Here is a 23,223-nt window from a genome sequence, read left to right on the forward strand (position 1 = left end):
GGAGACTCAGGGGCTTTAGGGTAGACAAGGAAGAGTGATGGGGAACAGGGATGACCTTGGCTGGAAAGGGAGAGAAGGCGATGTGTGCAGAAGCCCACACATACTCACACTCCTGGGACTCGGAACAGTCAAGGCCCTAGGAGTAGCCAGGTCACCTCAGCCCACACCTCTCCCCATCCCAGTCCCCAGGCTGGCTTAGGGCTGCAGCTGTTGCCACTAGGATCGCTGTAGGTCGGCGCTCACAGGCCTCCATCCTGTAGCCCACCTGTGCCAATGCTAGATCCAGCTTAAATGCCCTTGGCCAAAATGCAGAACCCATGGTGACAGCAAGCCCAGGAGGAGGGCTGTATATGGTGTTAGGGCAGTCCAACCTCCCAGGCCTTTCGGAAGCTGGGGGTATATGCCACACAGCACCCTCCTTGGGACCTAGCTGAGGCTCCTGCTCAAATGCACACAGAGCAGTAAAATGGGCCTGCATCCCTTCAGACCCCAGGCTCAGGAACGGGAAGGCTTTGGCCCAGCTTCTTGGGGTCTGATGGGACCATGGGGCATAGCAAGGGATGCTTCAGTGGTTGGCTGTCGGCACTGTGTGTCAAGATAGAGCCCTTGGGGGCCTGCAACCTGGCCTGAAGGCTAGCTCCCCTTGTAGGCAGGAATACTCTGGCACTTCCAAGTCAGGTCAAGGACTCCATCTTTCTTTCTGCCTGGGTTAGACAGGTTAGAAAAGGAAGAAGGGAGAGAGAGAGAGCCAAGTTCTTGCCATCCAAGCAATGGCCGTATGCCCATAGTTGCTCTCTGACCTGTGTACCCCAACGCCTCCCCCTCCCCAGCTCGTAGGGACAACAGAGTCTCCAAGGGTCTTGATGGAACGAAGGGCCAAGGGAGCCATGGTGCCTTTGAAAGGGCACTGTAAGAAGTAGCCTAAGCGACCTGACAGCAAGGCCCCAAGACATAGCAGGGAGAAGACGGGTCCCTACGCTCCCCCCAGGTGTGTCCCAGCCCCCACCACCATCCTGAGGGCGGCCCCAAAGGGGTGATGCTCCGAGCAAAACTGCCCCTCCAGCACTCCTTCCCCCCAAGGCACAGCACACACATAAAAGCGAAAATCCCAGTGCTCCTCAGGTTTCAGCAGTGACAGGTTAAAAGCAAGGAATCCACCCAGCCCCGCACAGCGCCCGCCACCAGGTCCTGCCGGTGGTGCGGCTCCACCTTCCAGATTGGCCTGTCAGTCAGGCTTTGGCATTATTGAAAGATCAAACTCCGTCCTGCCTGTTCATTACCTTAATCCTATTTTCTACATGGCTTTATTATCTGCTTGGGCTTCTCTGGGAAAGACAGCTACAGACAGTCACCCTGTCCGTCCGCTTCCTCCCACCAAAAGCAGATGCCTCCAGCAGGCCATCCTTCCTTCGAGCTCCACACCCCTTGGTCCTCCAAGCTTCCCTGGGAACCGGACGGATGTTTCAATGAGGCCTGGCTCCTCACGGTGGTGAAGAGGGGGTCTGAGGGTCAGAGAGAAGACAAGGCCACGTGTTGCCTGGGGTGGCACTGCCACTGGCCACCCAAAGTGAGCAGGGCAGTTTCTCATTTGGGGTCTCCCTGGGTTCTGGACAGACCCAGGGTTTAGGAGGAATTAGGTATTTCATAAGTGAGAGCTATTCAAGGAGCTGGTGTCTTACAACTACATCCTGACCCTAAATCTGTGCTCAGGAGTAACCCCCACCCCCAAGAAAACCACAGGCAGAAGAAGCCCTCCAAAATGACTTGACCTTGGAGATGAGAGTCGGCCACGGTGGTGCACCCCCCCTCACAGCCCCCCCCCACCCCCGGCTCATTCGCCATCCTGAGCACAGGCCAGGGAGGATGCCAGGCCCCAGGGCCAGTCACATGCCTGAGAATGACCTTCAGCAGCAACTCCCATCCTGTGGCCTGCAGCCTCGGGTACTGTCAGGAGCCTTCTCTGGGCCATGAGGTCCGCAGGACCACTTGGTCTCCAGTGGTCACGAGGCCACAGGTACTTAGGGAATTAAAAAGCTGAGCCTCTGCAAACTCTAAGATCCTCACAAGGAAGGCAGCCACGGGTGAGGAAGCAGAGAGTGGACATGGGTACCGTATGGGCACGTTTTCAAAATACTTCATACTAATTCTGTTAAGCAGAGAGAATTAAATCTCATTTACAAATGTGGAAGCCGAGGCCCAGAGGCCCAGTCAAGGCCCCTTATCACAGAACTGATCCACAGTAGAGTCAGTGGCTTTAGGGTAGAGTCAATTCTAGAACCCAAGGCCGCCTGACCAGCAGCCTGTGCTCCTTCTGTAGCCGCTCATCCTCCCAGCACATAGCAGAGGACGGGTTCCCTCTGCCTGCGGCCCACGCAGAAGTAAGAAAGTTGCCAGTGGCAGGAGTCTGGCAGGGCAGGCCATGAGAACAACTCTCTCAGGGTGCAGACACCCCAACATCCCAGAGCCTACAGAACAAAAAGAGCCTTGGAAGTCTCAGCTGTGTGATGCGACCATCAGCTACACTAACAAAGATGGAAAGTCTAGGGGCGCCTGGGTGGCTCAGTTGGTTAAGCAACTGCCTTCGCCTCAGGTCATGATCCTAGAGTCCCAGGATCGAGTCCCACGTGGGGCTCCCTGCTCAGCGGGGAGTCTGCTTCTCCCTCTGACCGCTCCCCTCTCATCATGCTCTCTCCTCTCATTCTCTCTCTCTCAAATAAAAAGATAAAATCTTAAAAAAAAAAAAAAAAAAAGATGGAAGATCTAGAATGCAGAAGATGACAGCACCTGCACTCATCAGCTCACACCCGGAGTGCTCTCCACTCAGCTGTGGACATCCCGTTTCACTAAGGATGCAACCAGGGGCGCCTGGGTGGCTCAGTGGGTTAAGCAGCTGCCTTCGGCTCAGGTCATGATCCCAGCGTCCTGGGATCGAGTCCCACATCGGGCTCCTTGCTCCGCAGGGAGCCTGCTTCTCCCTCTGCCTCTGCCTGCCACTCTGTCTATGCTGGCTCTCGCTCTCTCTCTCTCTCTGACAAATAAATAAAATCTTTAAAAAAAAAAAAAAAGAGGGATGCAACCAGATAAACTGGAGAAGCTTTCAGCTGAGAATGGTCCTCAAACAAGTACGAAACCAAGGTCGCAGGTCACCCACCGGCTACCGCCCGCTTTCTTCCTTGCTGACCCAAATCAGAATCTGTGCCCACGCACCTCCCCCACTGCCAGGACGCGTGTGGGGGTGGGGAAGCCGAGCTCCTCCCCAGGCCCAGAAGGTCAGTCTGGACTGCTCATTCCATTTCCCTGGCCACAGTTTGGTTTGGGGCGAGTAGTGGAACACACTTTTGGCTCACTAAATATGAGAAGTCTGCTTGGGGCTCCTCTAAAAGGTGTCCCCATATTAAAAAGAGACCCCAGGCAGGGACGTGTCCTCTTCCTTCCTTCTCCTCTTTGGGTACTGCCTTATGGGTTCGTAGGGCTTTTGTGAACAAGCCTGGGGGTAAAGGCAAAACCCACTTTGAGGTGGCAAAGCAGAAAGCTGAGAAGACGGGCTCTTGACTTTCACGGAGCTGCCGAACCCATCAATCCTGGAACCAGCGAACCACCCAACTCCTGGACAGACTCCTTGTCAGTCAAGATAAAAATCCCTCTATTGTTTGAGCCACTTTGAACTGGGTCCTCATTACTCATAGCCCAAAGCACCCTAACTGATGTTCACGAGCAACAACTGAAGGTCCTCAGACTTCTGGCCTGATAAAGAGAAGACGCTGCAGGAGCAGGACCAGAGTTTTCAGATATTTAAAGGCCTGTCTTCAGAGGCACGATTCAACTTGCTGCTTATTGCGGATCACGGCTCCTGGAAGCAGATCAAGCCCTGATGAAGGACAGGCACGAGAACTCTCGGAGCGATCCAAAGACGTAATGTGCTATCTGGGGAAGGTGGGAGTTTCCTATCCCTGTGGTTGGATGACCCCCAAGAGAATGTTGTGGAGAAAACGGTATCTAATGAAAACATCTCATGTGTTTAAGAAAAGTCTTTCGGAGGGTGCCTGGGGGACTCGGTTGGTTGAGCATTTGCCTTTGGCTCAGGTCATGATCTCAGGGTCTGGGGATCGAGTCCTGCATCGGGCTCCCTGCTCAGCAGGGAACCTGCTTCTGTCTCTGTACCCCACCACTCTGCACCTCCTTGTGCCCCCTCTCTCTCTCTCAAATAAAATCTTTTGGAAAGACTGACAATACAACAGATTTTTAGGAAAACCAAAGATATGACTAGTACTTTCCTGGAGACAGAGAGAGAAGGAGACGAGCCAGAGCAGCGAAGGCACTAGACAGGTGGGCAGAGCGCACCCTCACCGCTACTGTCAATCACAGCATTGCAAGCCACAACAGGGGGCCTGGGGCTAGGGGGAGATTTCTCACACTTCACCCCAAGAGCACAAAAAGAAATAGTCAATAATTTGGACGTCATCAAAATTTAAAACTTGGGTCTTTTATCCTGTCAAGAGGATTAAAAAGTCGGGTGTTTGGGTGACTCAGTCGGTTAAGCATCTGCCATTGGGTCAGGTCATGATCCCAAGGTCCTGGGATGGAGCCCCACATTGGGCTGTCTGCTCAGCAGGAGCCTGCTTCTCTCTCTCCTCCCGACTTGTGCTCTCTCTCCCCCTCTCTGTCATGGTCTCTCTCAAATAAAATCTTAAAAAAAAAAAAAAAAGGCTAAAAAGACAAGCTCCAGACTTAAAGGTATAGGCAAACCACATGTCTGACAAAGGATTCATATCTAGACATATAAAGAACTCTCAAAACTCAACAGTGAAAAAGCAAACTATTCAATTAGAAAATGGGCAAAAGACCTGAGCAAAGATTTATACAGAGGGCAAAAATATACAGAGGGCAAAACAGCACATGAACAGGGGCACCTGGGTGGCTCAGTGGGTTAAGCCTCTGCCTTCAGCTCAGGTCATGATCTCAGGGTCCTGGGATCGAGTCCCACATCAGGCTCTCTGCTCAGCAGGGAGCCTGCTTCCTCCTCTATCCCTCTCTCTGCTGGCCTCTCTGCCCATTTGTGATCTCTGTTTGTCAAATAAATAAAAAACATCTTAAAAAAAAAAAACCCACATGAACAGATGTTCATCATCATTTGCTATTAAGGAAATTCCAGTTAAAGCCACAAGACAGCACACCTGTGAGAATAGCTAATACAGACCATCATGATGGTTCCAAATGCTGTTGAGGATGTGAAGGACCTAGATGTCCCTTAGACCAGGGCTGGATTATAAAACGATACAGATACTCAAATCATTTGGGGCATTAATCCCAGAGAAATGAAAACCTAGGTCCACATGAAAGCTTACACACAATTGTTCATGACAGTTTAAATTGCAATGGTCAAAAAGCTGAAAATAACCCAAATGTCCTTCAGTGGGGGGGTGCTGCTCAGTGGGGGATCGCTTTGGTGCGTCCCCCCAGGGACCACTACAAGCAACCTCAGGTCAAGTGTTCTTGGTATATCTGCTATGCTTGCACGAGAATAATACTGGGGGAAAAGCAAATCTCAAAAGGTTACATACAAAAAAAAAAGGTTACATACATTATTTCACTTATGTAACACTTTTAAGCCAACGCAATTACAGAGACGGAGAACACGTAAGTGGTCGCCAGACATTAGGGACAAGAGGGAGTACTGGAGGGGACAGGAGGCAGACAGTGTGACTATGAAGGGCTCTAACAGTTCCGTATCCTAACTGAGGTCACAGTAATGTGGATCTACACATGGGATAAAATTGCACAGAACCACTACACACACACACACACACACACACACACACACACAGAGAAATGACTACAATCTGAATAAAGTTCTATGGATTATACCAATGTTGATTTCCTGGTTCTAATTTATATTACATATTAGCCTACATATTATCTAATCTTATACAGGTACCTTGCTGTCCTATTCCTGGAACTTCTTATGAATCTAAAATTATTTAAAAATAAAAAACTAAACAAAAAACAAAACAAAAATTCAACAGAACGGGAGACAATTGGATGGGAATGTGTCAGGTCTGCCAAGGCAGAGAACTGTGAATAAAACCTGGATGTATTTTAACTGTTCCGTGTAATTGTCTTTATGGATCTGTAGGAGGTCACTTCCAAAATTTCTGTATTTTAGGACAGATGGGCTTTTATGTCACCACATAATCAGGCACTCCTTACAGAAAAAGTATCACAAATCCAAACTGTTATCCTCATTTCTACATGAAATGATTTACCCATTAGAAACTCCTTCCAGGGGCGCCTGGGTGGCTCAGTGGGTTAAAGCCTCTGCTTTTGGCTCAGGTCATGATCTCAGGGTCCTGGGATCGAGCCCCATGTCGGGCTCTCTGCTCAGCGGGGAGCCTGCTTCCTCCTCTCTCTCTTTCTCTCTGCCTACTTGTAAAATAACTAAAATATTTAAAAAAAAAAAAAAGAAAGAAAGAAACTCCTTCCAACAGTTTCCTTGAGCTAACTAACAGGGCCAGGAGAAGGCCCATGCCTTGGAGGCAGTCAGTGGGTTTGGGCTGGGGCAGTCAGTGGGTCTTGGGCTGGGCCGGGCGCTTCCCAGCCTCCTCCTGGTCCACCTGGTCCCATGGGAAGCCAGAAGCCAGAAGCCAGCAGCTACAGCCGGAAGCCAGAAGCCGGGGCAGGTTTTTGCTGTGCCTCCCTGGCTGCTGCGGTCCCACCCCCACAGGAAGCCACGTGGGCTCAGGAATCTCTTACCTGTTGAGGTCCCAGATTCTTAGGGGTGAGAAGTGCCCACAACAAGCCGTCCCTGTCACAAAAGAGCTGCCAAACAAAAGGAAAGCAGAGTCAGGGCAGGCTTGTCAGAACTTGTGGCAGCGATGGCGAAACAGTTGCAAGTGTAGTGCTCCTTGGCGGGAGGTGGGGGGGGGGATCACCCATTGGAAACAGGATGAGAAAGCTGCAGGAAGACAATTGGAAGGTGTGCAGAGGTCAACAACCCTCCAGTGGCCCCGCAGGTGTAAGGACAGCAGAGCTTACCACGCAGAAGGGTCTCAGGGTCTCTGGCCACCAGAAAAGCACATCTCTACCTGGGCAACCCTCAGGCCAGGGGAGGGCGGGCCGGTCAGGCTGCAGAAAAGGCCCCCGCAAACAGGCCCTTGTTGGGTTCAGGAAGAAGATGCTGCAGCCAGAGGTCAGGGTGGTTGCGGGACACTGCTGAAGGTTTGTAAAAGCTAGGGAACCGTGCTGCAAGCACAGGGCAGGCAGGATGGCACGGGACTGAGCGCAGGGAACCACCGAAGACCAGTAACCCAAGGAAAAGGTGAGACAGGCGGTGTGCTGGGGTGCAAGGGCAGCAAGACAGAGCGTGAAGGGCCGGGCAGCCGCCACTGCCATAGAGTGCAGCACAGTGATGTGCCCTATTTCCCCAGAGTAACTCTTAAACCTCTGAAAAATTCACATGCCACCTGTAGTTCCAATTTTAGGTGGAGGCACAAGACTAGTGGGCAAACTCTGTGCCGTGAGCCAGGCCACCTGGAGCCCCAGGACCGCACCTGGGACCTAGTGCCAGACCATACCTTGGCCGAGGACTCACTGGCTGGGGAGAGATGCCGGCGGGAGCCCCAGCTGGGACACCTAACCTGGAGCAAGAGAGGAGCTCTGGGGTGGGGAAGGGCCACGTCCCTACAGGTCAGGCCCTGGGGGTGTGGGGGCTAGACAGACTAATGACACGTTGGCGGTGTGGGGCTGGGGCCCATCCGCCCTGGCCCTGCCCAGCACCTGTGGCTCTCTGGTCCTAAGCAGGTCTGAGGACAGACAGAGTTCTGCAGCGAGGGCTCTGAAGAAGCCCGTGGCCTTGGTGGGGGTGGGGGGAAGGTGGCCTGCAGTTGCTGGTTGGGGAGACATGTGGGAGGCATTGGCCAAGCCACTGATGGACAATCAACACTGCAGGGCCAGTGTCTGCTTTTAAACCCCAGGCTGATAAAAAGGCCATAGGAGCCAACCTGGGGCTTCCGTGCCTCCAGCAAGACTTCTTCCAGGGATATGCGCCATCATCCCAGCTCTGTCCCAACCCACACAGGAATGCCAGCAACCACTCCACCGGAATGGCGGCCAAAACAGCCAGTCTGTCCTGCCCTAAGTGACTCCCTGTCTGGAAAGCAGCCACTGGACACTGAAGTCCCAAACTACAAAGCCCAGAGATGTTGTCCTCACCTCCCTCCCCTCGACATTTTTCTCTGGAGGGTAATCCATTAATAACTGGTCAAGCCAATTACCTTGCGTTGGGAACATAATAGCCACTTGGGAAGCATCGGAGCAGGCAATTGGGCTCTTAAGACTTTTGAGGAGCACAGGCCAGGTGAGGAGCATCGGCAGAGACACAGACATCTCCGAGGCAGGCCTCGGACCGGCCACATGCCACATTAGTGACAAGGTAAGCTGAGATGAGGGGGAAGGGAGGAAGCCCCCAAACCTGAATCTGCCACTCCCGACAGCTCCCAGAAGGCTGGGGTGAGGCCACAAATGCCTTCTCTATTCCTGCCCCGTCCATCCGCACCAGCAAGAGCACCTCTCACCTTCACACACACAAAGGCCTTTCATGACTGCCCGACACAGCGCCCAGAAATGTTCCTTTCCAAAAGCCACCCTCTTCCCTTGCCCAACCCTGTGGTGCAGGGCGGAAGAGACGGAAGGAGAGTAGAGAGCCCCCACCACCCAGGGGGACCTGAGCGTGTAATCAGATTTAACAGTCGGTAAAAGCCCTGTAAGCAAGTCAAGCAGCTTCGCAGCCAGGTCCCACTGGGGACATTCACTGTGACTCACACCCAGACCACGGGGACTGCCAGGATCGTGGGGGTGAAGCTGGCTGCGGACACAGCCCTGCACACTCTTCCTCCCTGCTTGCAGCCACACGTGCTCCTCAGCTCGGCCTCCAGAGCCCATGGACTTCAGGAGGCATCAGGCAAAAGCCACAGACCAGCCATGTGCAGGGTCAGATGACAGCGGTGTGCCCAAGGGCACAGGGCACACAGAGGGGGACACATGGAGGGGACACACGGAGCACAGGAGAAGACAGAACCTGCAGTCCTGGGATGCCCACAGGATGCCTCCCACCACCCAGGAAGTTCACCAGAGAGAAGCTAGGATTTCCACCGCACAGGAAGGGACAATGAAATGCCGGCCCAGCTCCCAGGAATTTTCATGAAACCCCTCCGCACACTTGTTCCTCTCCCCAGAGCCACACCAGACAAGGGGCTCCCAGCCTCAGGAGCCGGTGGGGTGGGGTGGGACATGTGCATCGCTGGAGGCCTCCTGCCCCACGAGCTCAGCCTCCACGAGGCCGTCTCACCTGCACAGAATGCCACCCCGCCTCCCAGGCAGCAGCCCGCCTTCAGCCACCAGCAGATCACCCACGGCCTCCCTGGGCCAGGTCCTGCGCCCCACAGGCCGAGGTTCCCAACAAATGCTCAGAGTCACGTGACCTCAGCAAACACACGCACCACCCCTTCAACAGTGCCTCCCAGGGTACTACTCTGGGAGTCTGACCCGTTGAAAGGTCTTTGCTACCATCTCATCTTAGAGTCTGAAGTTACGGAAAAAGCCAGCTCTCAGAAAGAAAAGAAGATTCAAGTGGCTTTTGCCCTCCAACCCATCTCATTCTTGGGGTGTCTTAAGGACAGGGATGGCAAACCCGTGCTGAAGCAGAGGCTGCTAGCTCCCCGGGGGACTTGACCAGCCTTCCTCTGAGCCCCCACCACCCTTTATCTTGCCCTCAGGGGACACATGGTATTTGGGGGGTTATCTCCCCATCTTCCCTTTGAGATCATGGACCAGCCAGTGGCTCCTGCATCCTCTGGTGCCCAGTACGGGGCCTGGCCTAGAAGTACTTGGTACAAGTCTGTGGAACCAGATAGAAAGGACCCTCTGGAGTTCACAGCCAGCAAGGCTGGGGAAGCTAGACATATGAGCTATGAAGGCAGTCCCTCTGCTTCCTAAGTGACTCCCATATCACCAGACTCAGACCCGAAGGGCACATGCCACAGTCCCACATCGCTAGGGCAGTGAAATCCCTCATAAGCACCACGACCAGACTGAAGATGAGAAGGACCAACAGTGCTTACACATTAATGTCACACCACACACGTTCTTGTGCAAGCACATACTCTCTGAGCTTGAGGGTCTAAAAGTCATTCTGATTCTGGGGCGTCTGGGGGGCTCAGTCATTTAAGCATCCACCTTCGGCTAAAGTCATGTCAGGGTCTGGGGACTAGGCTCCCTGCTCAGTGAGAGTCTGCTTCTCCCTCTCCTCTGCTTCTCCCCGCTCATGCTCTCCATCTCTCTCTCTGGCTCTCTCAAATAAATAAAATCTTTAAAAATAAACAAATAAAAGCCATTCTGATTCTATAAACTCCACTCTTTTCAGATGAGAAAGCCCCTATCAGTAGCCAGGCTCCTCCCATGTCCCATCTTGCCCCAGACCTTGTCTAGATTCCTGACCTACCTTCCCCGCCCCCTGGCCCCAGCACAAGCAAACCTGGCACCCCAGAGTTCATCCTCAGGCCCAAGAAGATGATGCAGGAGCCCCCACATCAGAGAGAGACCCCAGGAGCGTTAGGGGTTCTGGCACTCAAACTGAGGGCTGGAAAACAGCAGGAATCAGAAGAGAGGAGTGAGGGAGGAAGGGAAATGACTCGGGCACGAGCAGGCCAGGAAGGAAGGCTCTCGATGCCCCTGCCCCCTTCAGGCCGCCTTAATGACACCCGTCATCTGTGAGCCCTTGCCATGTGCCGGGTTCCGAGGAAGGTCTCCAGAACCTCACCCCACCTAATCCTCGTGACCCACTGTAGCAGGAACCACTGTCCTATTTTACAGGCCAGAAAACTGAGGCCCGGGAGGAAGTGCGCCCTGTGCCAGCTCCCATGGGGAAGCCATGAACAGGGCTGGAATCGGAGCTCAGGCCCAGCCTGGTGCCTTCTCTCGCCAGCACCTCGTGTGATGCCCGACACAGACTGAAGACCCCACATGCTTGTCGGGGGAACAAATGGACGACGGAACAAATGGCTCCACCTGGAAGAAAAAAGGGGCGAGCGAGCGGCTCGGAGGCGGCAGCGGAGCAGCGTGCTTCGCAGCTGTGCCCTGTGGCTGGCCTGGAGCCACCCAGCTGGCCCGGCCCCGGCCGCCTCTGGGCCGCGGCTGACACACTTTGGCAAGGGAGGCCACCAGAGCTGTCACATCATTCACCAACATGCCCATCAAGTGTATTCAGTTCTCTTCAACCCGCATTGGCATTTTAATTACTGTTGGGTAAACTAATTTGTACAAATGAAGGCCGGGCTGCCTAATAGAATATGCAAGCTCCCTGACCTCTGACAGGCACTGACACGAGATACAAAGGCCGCCGAGGAAGGCTTTTTATCTGAGCCTTATTACTCTCTATTACTCTAATTAGTCAGGCTCCAGTGCTCCTAATTGGAGGAAAAATTGCAATTAAATCAATTTTTGATGGGCTGCAAGTGGGCTCCCGAACCGCCCTGCTTGTGAAACACTGATATTATAGCAGCAAAGGTCACGGGCCCCATCGGCACCTGGGGGCCCCCCGAGTTCCCGTGGCCCCCTCCGAAAATGCCTCAAGGAAACCCCAGCCCCTCCGTGGGCACGGCCGGCAAGGGTGGGAAGGAGGGAGTCATTAGAACATGTCAGGTCTCATTGCTGCGGCCGCCATCTGCTAACCTGCGCCACTGACATCATTACAGTGGCTCGGTCCCCAAGCAGGAATGCAGCGTGGAGGTCACACAAACTGGCTGGGCCAGGGCAGCCAGGAGCAGGAGTGCAGTGACAGCCCCATGAGGGAGGGCCCCGGGATTGGGAGCAGGAGGGCGAGGGAAGTCAGGAAGGGGAGAACGGGAGAGACACAGGCCGGGGCAGGCGGAAGGGCAAGGCAGCCAGCTCCCCAGCCAACGGGGCACTCCAGGCCACCGAAGGGGAAGGGAAATGTAATGTCTGGAAAGGAAAGCAAAAAGAGAGAGGCAAAGAAACCTTGTTCTCTCTCCGGAAAACATCCCACATTGCAGTTGGGGAACATCCTCCTAAATGCTGTACACAGACCGGAAGGCTGAGAGCACATCAGACCCGGGGCAGAAGCATGCTGGTGGGCCTACCACCCATAGGAGCACCTGCCTGTAAGGGCTGGGGGTGCCCAGAACTGAAGCTGTGGGACCATGGAGGGGACAGTACATAAGACTGTGTTCACCCAACTAAAGGATAATGAGACCAAGAGGCCTATCTGAAGCTTGACTGTATCCAGTTTAAGGCAAATAAAAAATAGGTCCATTTCACGTGATCTCAAAGAAATGGCAGAGACAGAAAATATCAGTCCAAAAGGGAGCTTAGCCAACTTCATGGATGGCTGAACCAAAATGGGTTAACAGAGAAAGGAGGCCTTCAAGGGGTCAAGATCAAAATTACATGTGGTAAATGCTGGTCCTCCTACTTAATGGAATATTACACAGTCGTTTAAAATGATACTTCTGAAGCATACAGGCAAGATGCTTATGATACTATCAAAAGAGAAAAAGTAGAAGACAAAGAGCCTTCCACAACTACTTTTTAAAAAAATTTTTTTAATTTATTTGACAGAGAGAGATCACAAGCAGGCAGAGAGGCAGGCAGAGAGAGGGGAGGAAGCAGGCTCCCTGCTGAGCAGAGAGCCTGATGTGGGGCCTGATCCCAGGACCCTGAGATCCTGACCCAAACCGAAGGCAGAGGCCCAACCCACTGAGCCACCCACGCACCCCACAACTATTTTTTTAGAGCCTGTGCATAGAAAAGGAAAGAGTGGAAAGAAACATGCTAAGATGCTCAAAGTGATTATGTTTGGGCAGCAGAGTAATTATCAATTCTTTCTTTTAAATTTTATTTTCCAAATATCCTTCGATGAGCAGGCACTACTTTTGAAAGGGAAAAATGTATTTATGCCTTCTAAGGGAAAACACAACATAACCGGACACCCCTGTCTATGAACTTGTGGCCAAGAGCAGGGAGGCCCAACCATGAGCTTCCCACTAGAACAGATGTCAGCAACTGTGGCCTGGGACACCTTGGACTCAAGCTCTGGGACTGGTCAGTGGCCCAGGGTAGTCAGGAAGCCCAGATCAGGGGCTCCACTGGCCTTCTCCTCCCAACGAGACACTAGCCGATAGCAAGCAAGAGCAACTCCTGACTGCAGCGGCCGGCAGAGGCCCGGAACACCCACTCGGTCACACATGCACCCACCAAGCCTCTCTTAGCTCAAGTGCATTGATTCAGGATGGTGCAAGTGGCCACCTAGAAGGTCAGGTTCTAGACAGAGTATCCAGAGGCTGGGTTCCAGCATCCACACTTTCACTGCAACCCTAACAAAGGCCAAAAAAAGCAAGCTTGCTGCTGCTCCATGGGTGAGTGCAAAACGCCTCCAAAGAAACACACATGGTCATTTTCCATTTTAACCAATGGCAAAAACTCAGCCTGAAGATGGAGGTAAGATCCTGGCCCAGGTTAGAGGAGAGGAATTTTGAGGTAGCTCTTCCCAAAGGGACACATTCCACTCAAGAAGTAGGAACTCAGAAACCTGTTACAGTGGAAGGACAGAGAAACAGAGAAGAAAAGTCAAGGACACCAAAAACAAGAAGGTGACTGTACCATCTATGTGTCAAAGGAGATGTGTTGGGGGCTGCAGGGAGAAGAGCTTCTGCGCTCTGTTTTCCATCTGCATGACGTCTAAGTACAAGAACTGCTCCACCTGATCCCAAGACAAAGAAATGGCAAGATGTCCCAGTGAAGCACAAGCTGGCTGAGAAATGATGACCCAAGACTCACACAACTGTGTGCCCAGCAAGAGGCATGGGAAGAACTCAAGGTGGTCACTATTTTCAGACAATATAATTGCCTACTGAGAAAATCTAAAACTGACCTGGAAAACTCTGACAGTCCCTAGCAAGACCAGCACGCTGTGCACACAGTGAAAAGGGGCGTGGCCTTTGGGCTCCTGGCTCTCCCACCTGGTAAGTACCTGAACTTGGACAAGGTATTTAACTTCTCTGATAACTTCTCTTCTACCTGTGAAACAGAAATAACAGTGGCAAGGCATGGACTTGTTATAAAAATGACAGGAGATAAGATACTTAAGCAGTGTGTGGCACACAACAGATACCTGCAGACTTTAGCTATTACTACACACCAACAATTACCAACCAAAATGTAACCAGAAATCAATTCACAATAAAGAATTTAAAAGTTGTAAAATAGCCAAGAATAAGCCTACAAAAACCCCAAACCACCACCAACAGGAAACAAGACAGGGCACATATGAATTAAAAAAAACAAAACCCCAACCATAAAGCTTTACTGAAGGACACAGAATTGCTGAATGAGCAGGAGGATATACCTTATTCCTGGATAGGAAGTCTCAAGATCTAAAACTGTCACTTCTCAAAAACAAATAAAACTGTCACTTTTTCCTTAATTATTCAATAAATTCAATACAGTCCCACCCAAACAAGATTTTTTAATTAACTGATTCTAAAATTCATCTGGAAGTGGAAATGCACAAGAATAACCAAGAATATTTTTTAAAGAACAACAGAAGGGTTTTTTGTGTTTGTTTTTTTTAAAGATTTTAGTTTGCAGGCAGAGGGTGGCTCAGTTGGTTGGGTGTCTTCAGCTCAGGTCATGATCTCACAGTTGGTGGATGGAGGCCTGTCTCACTCTCTGTGCTTAGTGAGGAGTCTATCTGAGATTCTCTCTCTCCCCGACCCCCATCGCCCCCACTGCCCCTCTGCCAGTTCATGCACACTCACACTCGCTCTAAAATAAATAAATCTTAAAAAAATAAAAGCTTCTATTTTTAAGGAATCTCTATACCCAGTGTGGGGCTTGAACTCACAACTCCGAGATCAAGAGTCATATGCTCCAATGACTGAGCCAGCCAGGGGCCCCAAGAAAGAAGTTTTTCTACCAAATATCAAACATATGCTAAAGCTGCAGTAGGATGTTCATGCTAGAAAAAACAGATCAATGGATTAGAATAAGACTCCAAAGCTATACCCATACATTTGTAAGGAAAAGTAAATCCTAATTTTTTTTTGTTTTTTAAGATTTTATTTAGGGACACATGGGTGGCCCAGTCATTAAGCATCTGCCTTCTGTCCAGGTCATGATCCCAAAGTTCTGGGATCAAGTCCTGAAACAGGGAACCTCCTTCTCCCTCCCCCACTCTCCCTGCTTGTGTTCCTCTCTCACTGTGTCTCTGTCAAATAAATAAATAAAATCTTAAAAAAAAAAAGATTGTATTTATTTGACAGAGAGGACATAAGCAGGGGGAGTGGCAGGCAGAGGGAGAGGGAGAAGCAGGCTCCCCTGCAGAGCAGGGAGCCCAATGCGGGGCTCCATCCCAGGATCATGGCCTAGCCAAAGGCAGTCACTTAACCAACTGAGCCACCCAGGCACCCCCTAAACGTGGCTTTTAAAGACAGGTGATGAAGAGTGACACAAACAGTAAAGGGTAAAGATACTACAAAATACACATTTGGAAAGAAAATAAAATTAGAGCACTACCTCAGAACAGACCTCAGTTACAGCTGGATTAAGGACAGACACCTTTTCAAAAACTACATGAAATACCATAAAAGTATTTAAAGAAAATATAGGAAGATACTTTGACAATTTTGAAGTGGGAAAGGCATTCTTAAGGGGATACAAACTCTGAGGCCATAAAGGCAAAAAAGGACAGAACTCTTCACACAACCACACTCCCGAAGGACAGAAGACACTATCAATGTCAGCTGGAAGGAATTACCAAATATATACAATAATCAAAAGGTTCATATGCAGAACGTATCAAGGAATCTTATAAATCACAATGAGAAAGATAGATTAATGAGCAAAAATTTTTAATAATTAAAAAAATACACATGGCCAAGAAACATGATGAAAACCTCACAGTAATCAAAGAATTTCAAGTTAGACCAACAGCGACAATGGCTACAGATGCTTCTAGACCATTTACTGCATGCCGGGCACTGTTCTAAGCTCATTATATGTGTGTATTAGTTCATTTAACCCTAAAGATATCCCTACATATTTGATGACAGTTTTCCAGATATAATAATAGTATGGTAATTAAACTTTTAAAGCATCACCATCTTTCAGAATATACGCCAAAATGTTCATATGTTTGCTTCACAAAACTACAGAAGGGATAGTGTGGGGGGCATACTGAAGCAGCAGGATTGGCCAAGAATTGGCAATTAGTCTATTGCTATATATTTTGAAATTTTCCAAAAGGAAAACGTTTTTTTTTAAGTTACTTTGAGGCATTAACTACCAGTATCCTTCCCCTTTCACAGATGAGGAAACTGAAGAAGAGAGAGGTTACAAATTCACCAAGGTCACTCGACTAGTACGTGGGCGGACTCAGGACTTGACCTCAGCCAGGTGGGCTCAAGTCCAGCTCATAATCACTCTTCTATAACCACTCCCAAAATTAGATAATTTTTTACCCATCAGAGAAGCAAATTTTTTAAAAAAACAAAAAACAAAACGGGGGGGCGCCTGGATGGCTCAGTCAGTTAAGCGGCCAATTCCTAGTTTCAGCTCAGGTTGTGATCTCAGGGTCCTGGGATGGAGCCCCACATCTGGCTCCCTGCTCAGCAGGGAGTCTGCTTCTCCCTCCCTTGGTTCGCTTGCGCTCGGGTACACGCGCTCTCTCTCTTAATAAGTCTTTAAAAAAAAAACACAACAACCTGATATTACCCAGCATTGGTAAGTCCAAGAGGAAACAGGTACTTGTAGACGTTGTTTGTGGGTGTGTATATTCTGATCCTGTCCAACTAGAGGGCAACTGGCAGCATCAAAACGTTTAAATGCACTTATCCCTTAATCCAGCAAGTCTTTTCCACGGATCTTTCCTAGAAAAACACCTGACCACATGCACGGAGACCAGACAAGCCCCGGTGTTTTTTCAGGTTTGCTGAGGGACCTGAGGGGCTGGCATCCGAACAGGGCCATGAGGTGGGAGGATGATGAGAACCATTAGGCTCAACCGGGGCTCCACAAACAAACGGAGGGGAGCAGAGCTCGCCTGCAGAACTACTCAGATAAGCCGGACATACACTCAACAAGTTTATTTTAAAATCGGATTCTTTCTAAACATAACTCACATTAACAAACCACAGACGGACCTTGAAATTCAGAGTTAATCCAGATTTGGGCAGGAGCATTAAGTATTTATAATATCAACAGAGTACAGAGATGAGGTCAGGTCGAGAAAAATCTGCGTGGCTCATGACCCTGAGGCCTTACATCCCTGACCTGCTGTCATATTTAGGCGCAGTAATGGAGTCCCTAGAAACGGACCTGGCTCTTATTCTCAATATTCCATAAGCACCGATGTGAGAAGCACCAATGTCATCTTCATGTGATAAGCATCAAAGCACAAACAAGACCTTCTAGAAAGAGATTCTTCCTGAGGAAACAAAGGTCAGGACAGCCCAAAGACACGACCCGCCAAAAGACTGTGTGGCTTTTCCTCATCCAATGGCCTCATGACTCTAGCAAGGCTTAAAGAAAGAGAAGTCCTAATGACCCACCAATGAAAAAGAGTCTCACAGTGACATCAGCAAACTAAACACAGGGAAAGAGGGTGTGAATGTCAACCTACAGTTCACCACCATCATACGCAACCCCGGACCACTTCCCTTTCATCCAAACAAGGTAGGAGAAGGTGAGGCGAAGTTCTATACCCCTCACATTGTCTGATCCCTGCGGCCTGTTCCACTGTCACCCTGAAGGCTGGCAGGGGTGGGGGGGGTGGAGTTGAGAAAGGGAAGGGGGCATCATGGAGGTTGAGGGGCCTGCTGGGCCTGCTATGCATCATGAAGGACGCACAGCAGGGGCTCAGAAGTGACGGGAAGAAATGAGAGGGGTCTTGTGTGCACAGCAGGTGAAGCCTGTCACTCGAGAAAGAAGAGCTCCATCCTAGAGGAGGGCTGGCAGCTGACCTTGGTGTGCCAACAGCACCAATAACTAGTGTCCACTCCTTCCCTCTGACGGGAGAAAAGGGCCCCTGAGTCCTTGCTTTGGCCACACAGATGGAGGCCTACATTATAGGTGGAAGTGGGAAGCTGGGGATAGCAGAAAGGGCAACTGAAGTCCTTTCTTCCACAGGATGGAAGCCAGACTTCCATCACAGACAGGGCTTTCCAGAAGGTGAAGTTCCAAGGAACCTCTCATTTCCAGATTAGTTAGCAGCAGCAGAAATCTTGATCTGAACTGTGTTCCTCCCCGAGATTTCCTGCCCTCTTAACCATGGCACAGGAGAGGACAGGCAGGAGTCTGTCTTCCATCCTATTCTGGGAGGTCACCCGTACTCCCTGAGTGTCATTCAGGCCTCCAGCTACTCGCTGCCCTCTGCAGGAGGCTTGACCGGGTCAGAGTCTGTCATCCCAGACTCTCTCTCTGCCCCACTGGCACGATGCTGGGCCACTCACTGTTTCATCTGTCTAACCTCATGTATCCACAGCCAGGTTCTTTCTCCTGTGCGGGCCCCATTAGGAAGGCGGCAGGTTTTGGTAAGGACTCTATTAACAGCTTCAGAGGAGGAATCTCTCAACAGCAGATCAGTAATAGAGTGAGGAAGAGGTGGCGCCTGGGTGGCTTAGTCAGTTTAGCGTCTGCCTTCGGCTGGGGTCAAGATCCTGGGGTCCTGGGACTGAGCCCCGCGTCAGGCTCCCTGCTCGGCGGGGAGCCTGCTTCTCCTTCTCCTCCCAGTTTGCTGTCTCTGTCTCTCTCAAATAAATAAAACCTTTTTTTAAAAAATGTGAGAGGCGCCTGGATGGCTCAGTCATTAAGCATCTGCTTTCAGCTCAGGTCATGATCCCAGGACCCTGAGATCGAGCCCCACATTGGGCTCCCTGATTCTCCCTCTCCCACTCCCACTGCTTGTGTTCCTTTTCTCACTGTGTCTCTCTCTGACAAGGAAATAAATAAAATCTTTAAAAACAATAATAAAATAAACAAATGTGAAAGTGAGGAAGAGGAGGCAAGAGGCTAGAGTTTGAGAGTTCTCTCCAGACTCTTGGTTTGAGAGCTCGTGGCCAAGGCTCTGAGCTCAGGCACCAGGCACATATTAATGCCATTCACATAGACATTTGGGGGCCAGATGTCATGGAGTAACATGGCCTTTATGAAAATAGAAGACCCCTATTGTTCTGTCTGCCCTACAATCTCCCTCCATAGGTGATCCTGAAAGACTTCCTCCTTGGCCACAGTTAATGGGTGGAGGGGTGGGCAGCTGACCCAAGGTGGGCCAATGAGCCTCTGTCCTGGGATTTTGGGAAGCCAGTCACTCTCCCTTCAACTATGAGTTGCCAGATTCAGGGGCTCTCAGTAGCCTCCAGAATAAGCTGGTAAGTTGGGGAAAGAAAGGTGTGGAGGTCGAGGACAAAGATGAGCACCCCAAAAGGATAAAGTCCCAGCAGCACTGCGGCCTGTCTGGGCCCAGCCACCCCAGCTTATGTGTGTGCCTCCTCTGGCCTAGTGGCTCAGCTTCATCCTTGGATTTCGTGAGCACAACATTCCCAGCTTCACTTACATTAATGCGGACTTGGTTTCTGTCCGTTGGAACCAGTCTGTCCTGACCACCAGAGAGCCTGCTCGGCAGCCACAGAGCTGCTCCCCCATCTGACTGTTTCTCCCTGACAGCTGCGCAACAGGCTTTGCCAGGGGCCTAGCGGACACCAGGAGGCCTGGCTAAGGACACCTCAACCATGAAGTCCATAGCTGGTATGTCTACCAGGAGAGCAAAGTGGTACAGCACAGACTGGCCTTCAACTCCGGAAGGGGGTGAGGTGGTCTCTCACCCTGGGGCCCAGGAAAAAGTCTACTCTCCCACTCCCGACAGATAGGAGCAGATCATAAAGGTGTCTGGCTGGCTCAGTTGAAAAAAGCATGCAACTTTTGATCTTGGAGTGGGGAGTTCAAGCCCCACACTGGGCATAGAGCTTACTTTAAAAAAAATTTTTTTTAAAAAGAACAGATAATAAAGATGTGCTTGAAGGACTGGTTTAGGCTTTTGAAGGCAGAAAACCCTGATCCTGAGAGATTCGGCTCTTGGATCCTTTCTGACAGACTGAGTACAGGTTCTGCCAGCACCCACACAGCACCCCTGCCCAGCCAGTGCCTGGGACCCCTGGAGCGCCAGTTCCCTGAGGGCACGGCCCAGGGAAAGCTGCGGTCCCAGCATCCAGCCGATCTGAACTACAGACACACACGGAACAACTGGTAAGATGGGGATGAGAACCTGGGAGTTCATTCTATGTTTTCTTTGTGTTTGAGAGTTTTCAAGATTAAAAATTTGAAAATAGGGGCACCTGGGCTGGCTAAGTGGGTTAAAGCCTCTGCCTTCAGCTCAGGTCATGATCCCAGGGTCCTGGGATCAAGCCCCACATCGGGCTTTCTGCTCAGCGGGGAGCCTGCTTCCTCCTCTCTCTGCCTGCCTCTCTGCCTGCTTGTGATCTCTGTCTGTCAAATACATAAATAAAATCTTATAAAAAAATTAAAAAATAATTGAAAATACACACACAAAAGTAAAACTCTGTGACCCCAAGCAGCCCCTTTGTCACAGCTCATTTTCTCTCCTTCCATCCTGACTCCATACAAACAGGCCCCCAGAGCAAGCATAAAAGAGATCTGGCCATATGAGTAAACTCAAATATTCCATCGCTGGATCCCTCTGAGGGACACACCCAATGCAGGAGAAACCAAGCAGGAAACCCACATGTCACAGGTACAACTTTTTCTTCAACCCACTGAGCCTCCCAGGAATCCCAGTACAACTTTTTCTTAAAAAAAAAAAAAAAAAAAAAAAAGCAGAGGGATGCCTGGATGGCTTAGTCCTTAAGTGTCTTCCTTCTGCTCAGGTCATGATTCCAGGGTCCTAGGACTAAGCCCTGCATCGGGCTCCCTGCTCAGTGGGGAGCCTGCTTCTCCCTCTCCCTCTGCCAATCCCTCTGCCACTCCCCCTACTTGCATACTCCTGCTCTCAAATAAATAAAAAAAATATTTTTTAAAAAGTAAAACAAACAACAAACAAAAAAACATGCATACTTCAAACAGTCCCCAAAAACCAACTCATTCTTTTTAATGAAACTGGACTTAGGTCAGAAAGCCACCTAAAGTCATAAATCAGAAACCAGGTATGAAGAAACCAAGGCTCATTCATGAAAAACCACTTTCTAAAGCATAAAATAATAAATATCATATGTCGTATAAAAACTCTACAAATACATCACCATATAGTCTGTAAATAGTCACGTTTATGTGCCGATGCATGTCTACCTAGTCTATTTGTATAAAAAAATCTGAAACCACACGTGACCTGTATTTGAGCTTCATGTTTCTCTGAAGACCAATCTCCTTACAGGTAGCCACTGTGTGGAGCCTGTCACAGTGAGCAGCGTCCCCATTCCTGTTTCTCTGAGTTATTCCACACCCTCCCTGAGTCCCCCAGATTCCAACCAGGCCCTGCTCTCCGTACAGCCTCCCCTCCACGCTCCTGCTCCGGACTTTGTCAGCAGCCCTGACCACCCCACTGCCAGCCTGCCGGCACCAAATTCTACCTCCAAAGGTCCCCTGGTAGGCAAATAACTTGGCATATTTGTTTTCTGGGAAAAGTCAACCCCTCAATGTTTAATTTCACCTCTTTGGAACACTGGAGTAATGTTCCAGTAATAATAATCATGAGCCACAGGGAAACACTGAGGCTAGGGCGGTACCTGACTCGGGCCAGGCCCACCATCAGTGCCACCAGGCCCTCCCTTGAAGTACCAAGACTTGGGGCAAGGTGGGGTATGGCACCAATGCTACCTGTGATCTGCAGGTGTACACGTGCATACACACCTGTAAATGACCAAATTACAAAGTCTCCCTCCCTCCCCACCATCTTCCCCAGAGATCAGATCACCTTGTCTTTCCACCTGTGTGTCCCGTCAGAAACTGGGGTGGGGGAGGGCTGCCAAATGGAAATGTCCCCCCGCCCCGTATGCAGGATCCGCCAAGATACACACCAAGAAAGTACAAGCCAGGCCACTGATTTCTTTCCTGTGGAATCTCCACACCTCACCCCCGCCTGAGCAACATGGGGAAGAACACCATGGAGATCCGCCTATCCATCCATCACTCCCCTCCAGCCCGTTCCCAGCCCAGGGCCAGGAGGTGGCTGCTGGCCATTCAGCCCTCAGCGGCCGACTGTCCGAGGTGGAAAGCTATTTCGTGGCTCAGCTCCCAGGTGCTGGTATTTGGCTCCTGGGAGGAGAGAGAACATGGGCCCAGTCACAGCCCTGGGACAAGGTGCCTGCCCAGCTGGGTTGTCTTGGCCTTGCCACCCTCTGCTAAGACGGCACATGTAAGTGCACGCATGCGCAGACACACACAGACACACACAGCCTGTGTTTGCTCCCTCCTGGAAGGGGGCACCCGGGATGCCACACAAACACTCACACAGACACACCCACCGCCACAGCTTCTTGTTTCCACTCCTGATGAGGACAGGAAAGCAGGTCCATGGACACACTCATGGCCCACACATACACACCCTGCCACACGACGTGTGTAAGCACTGTGCCCAGAGGAGTCTCTCCCCAGTCTTCCTGTGCACTTGTGATTTTTAGTCAGCCCAGGTGTTAAGCCCCTGCCATTTTCTCTCCCCGCCACCCTTCGGCCTGTCTCTGTCCCTCCCTCTGCCCTCCCACAGTAAGTGCTTTCAGGCCACACAATGAGTAGGAGGAGGAGAAACACTTCTATTGAGGAAGGCGTTTTGTTGTTTCATCCCAAGGGAGGGGCAAGGGTAGGGAAGGGGGGGACCCACAAAATTTCTAATAAGCAGTTTCTCTCCTCAAAGCTAAAATGATTTTCTTTAATTGCTCGGTAGGAACAGTTTATCATGGGGGTCTCTGCCCTCCCCCCCCCAAGCCTAATTGACTTACTGAAGTTTAACAGGGGCTTTCACCTGGAGAGACTGCAATTATTCCCCCCATCCCACATTCGTACCTGGGCTCTCCCCACAGGGGGCCTTTGTTCCCCCTAAATACAGCAGTGACACAAATGTCCTCAGCAGCAGGGGAACACAGGGAAGTGGTAATTTTCAGCCCAACGCAATTAGCTGAGGGCTTTTCAGCCTTCCCAGTGAATGGTAGG

At 50.7% G+C, this 23,223-nt stretch overlaps 1 protein-coding gene across 4 annotated transcripts in view; it reads right to left on the reverse strand.

Moving 5' to 3' along the window:
• FBXW4 (F-box and WD repeat domain containing 4) overlaps positions 1 to 23,223 on the reverse strand; it is an 81,965-nt gene that overhangs the window by 6,781 nt on the left and 51,961 nt on the right. For 2 of the 4 annotated variants that reach the window (XM_059398391.1, XM_059398394.1), the window contains one exon: positions 6,751 to 6,816. The exons of 1 other annotated variant lie outside the window; for it this stretch is intronic. In XM_059398391.1, coding sequence (XP_059254374.1) covers positions 6,751 to 6,816 — 66 coding nt within the window. Of the gene's footprint in view, positions 1 to 1,285; positions 1,503 to 6,750; positions 6,817 to 23,223 lie in introns of those variants that run through there. One more of the 4 variants, XM_059398393.1, reaches the window with a different exon arrangement.

This window comes from Mustela nigripes, chromosome 4 (assembly GCF_022355385.1).
Source record: "Mustela nigripes isolate SB6536 chromosome 4, MUSNIG.SB6536, whole genome shotgun sequence".
In the NCBI taxonomy this organism is placed as follows: Eukaryota; Metazoa; Chordata; class Mammalia; order Carnivora; family Mustelidae; genus Mustela; species Mustela nigripes.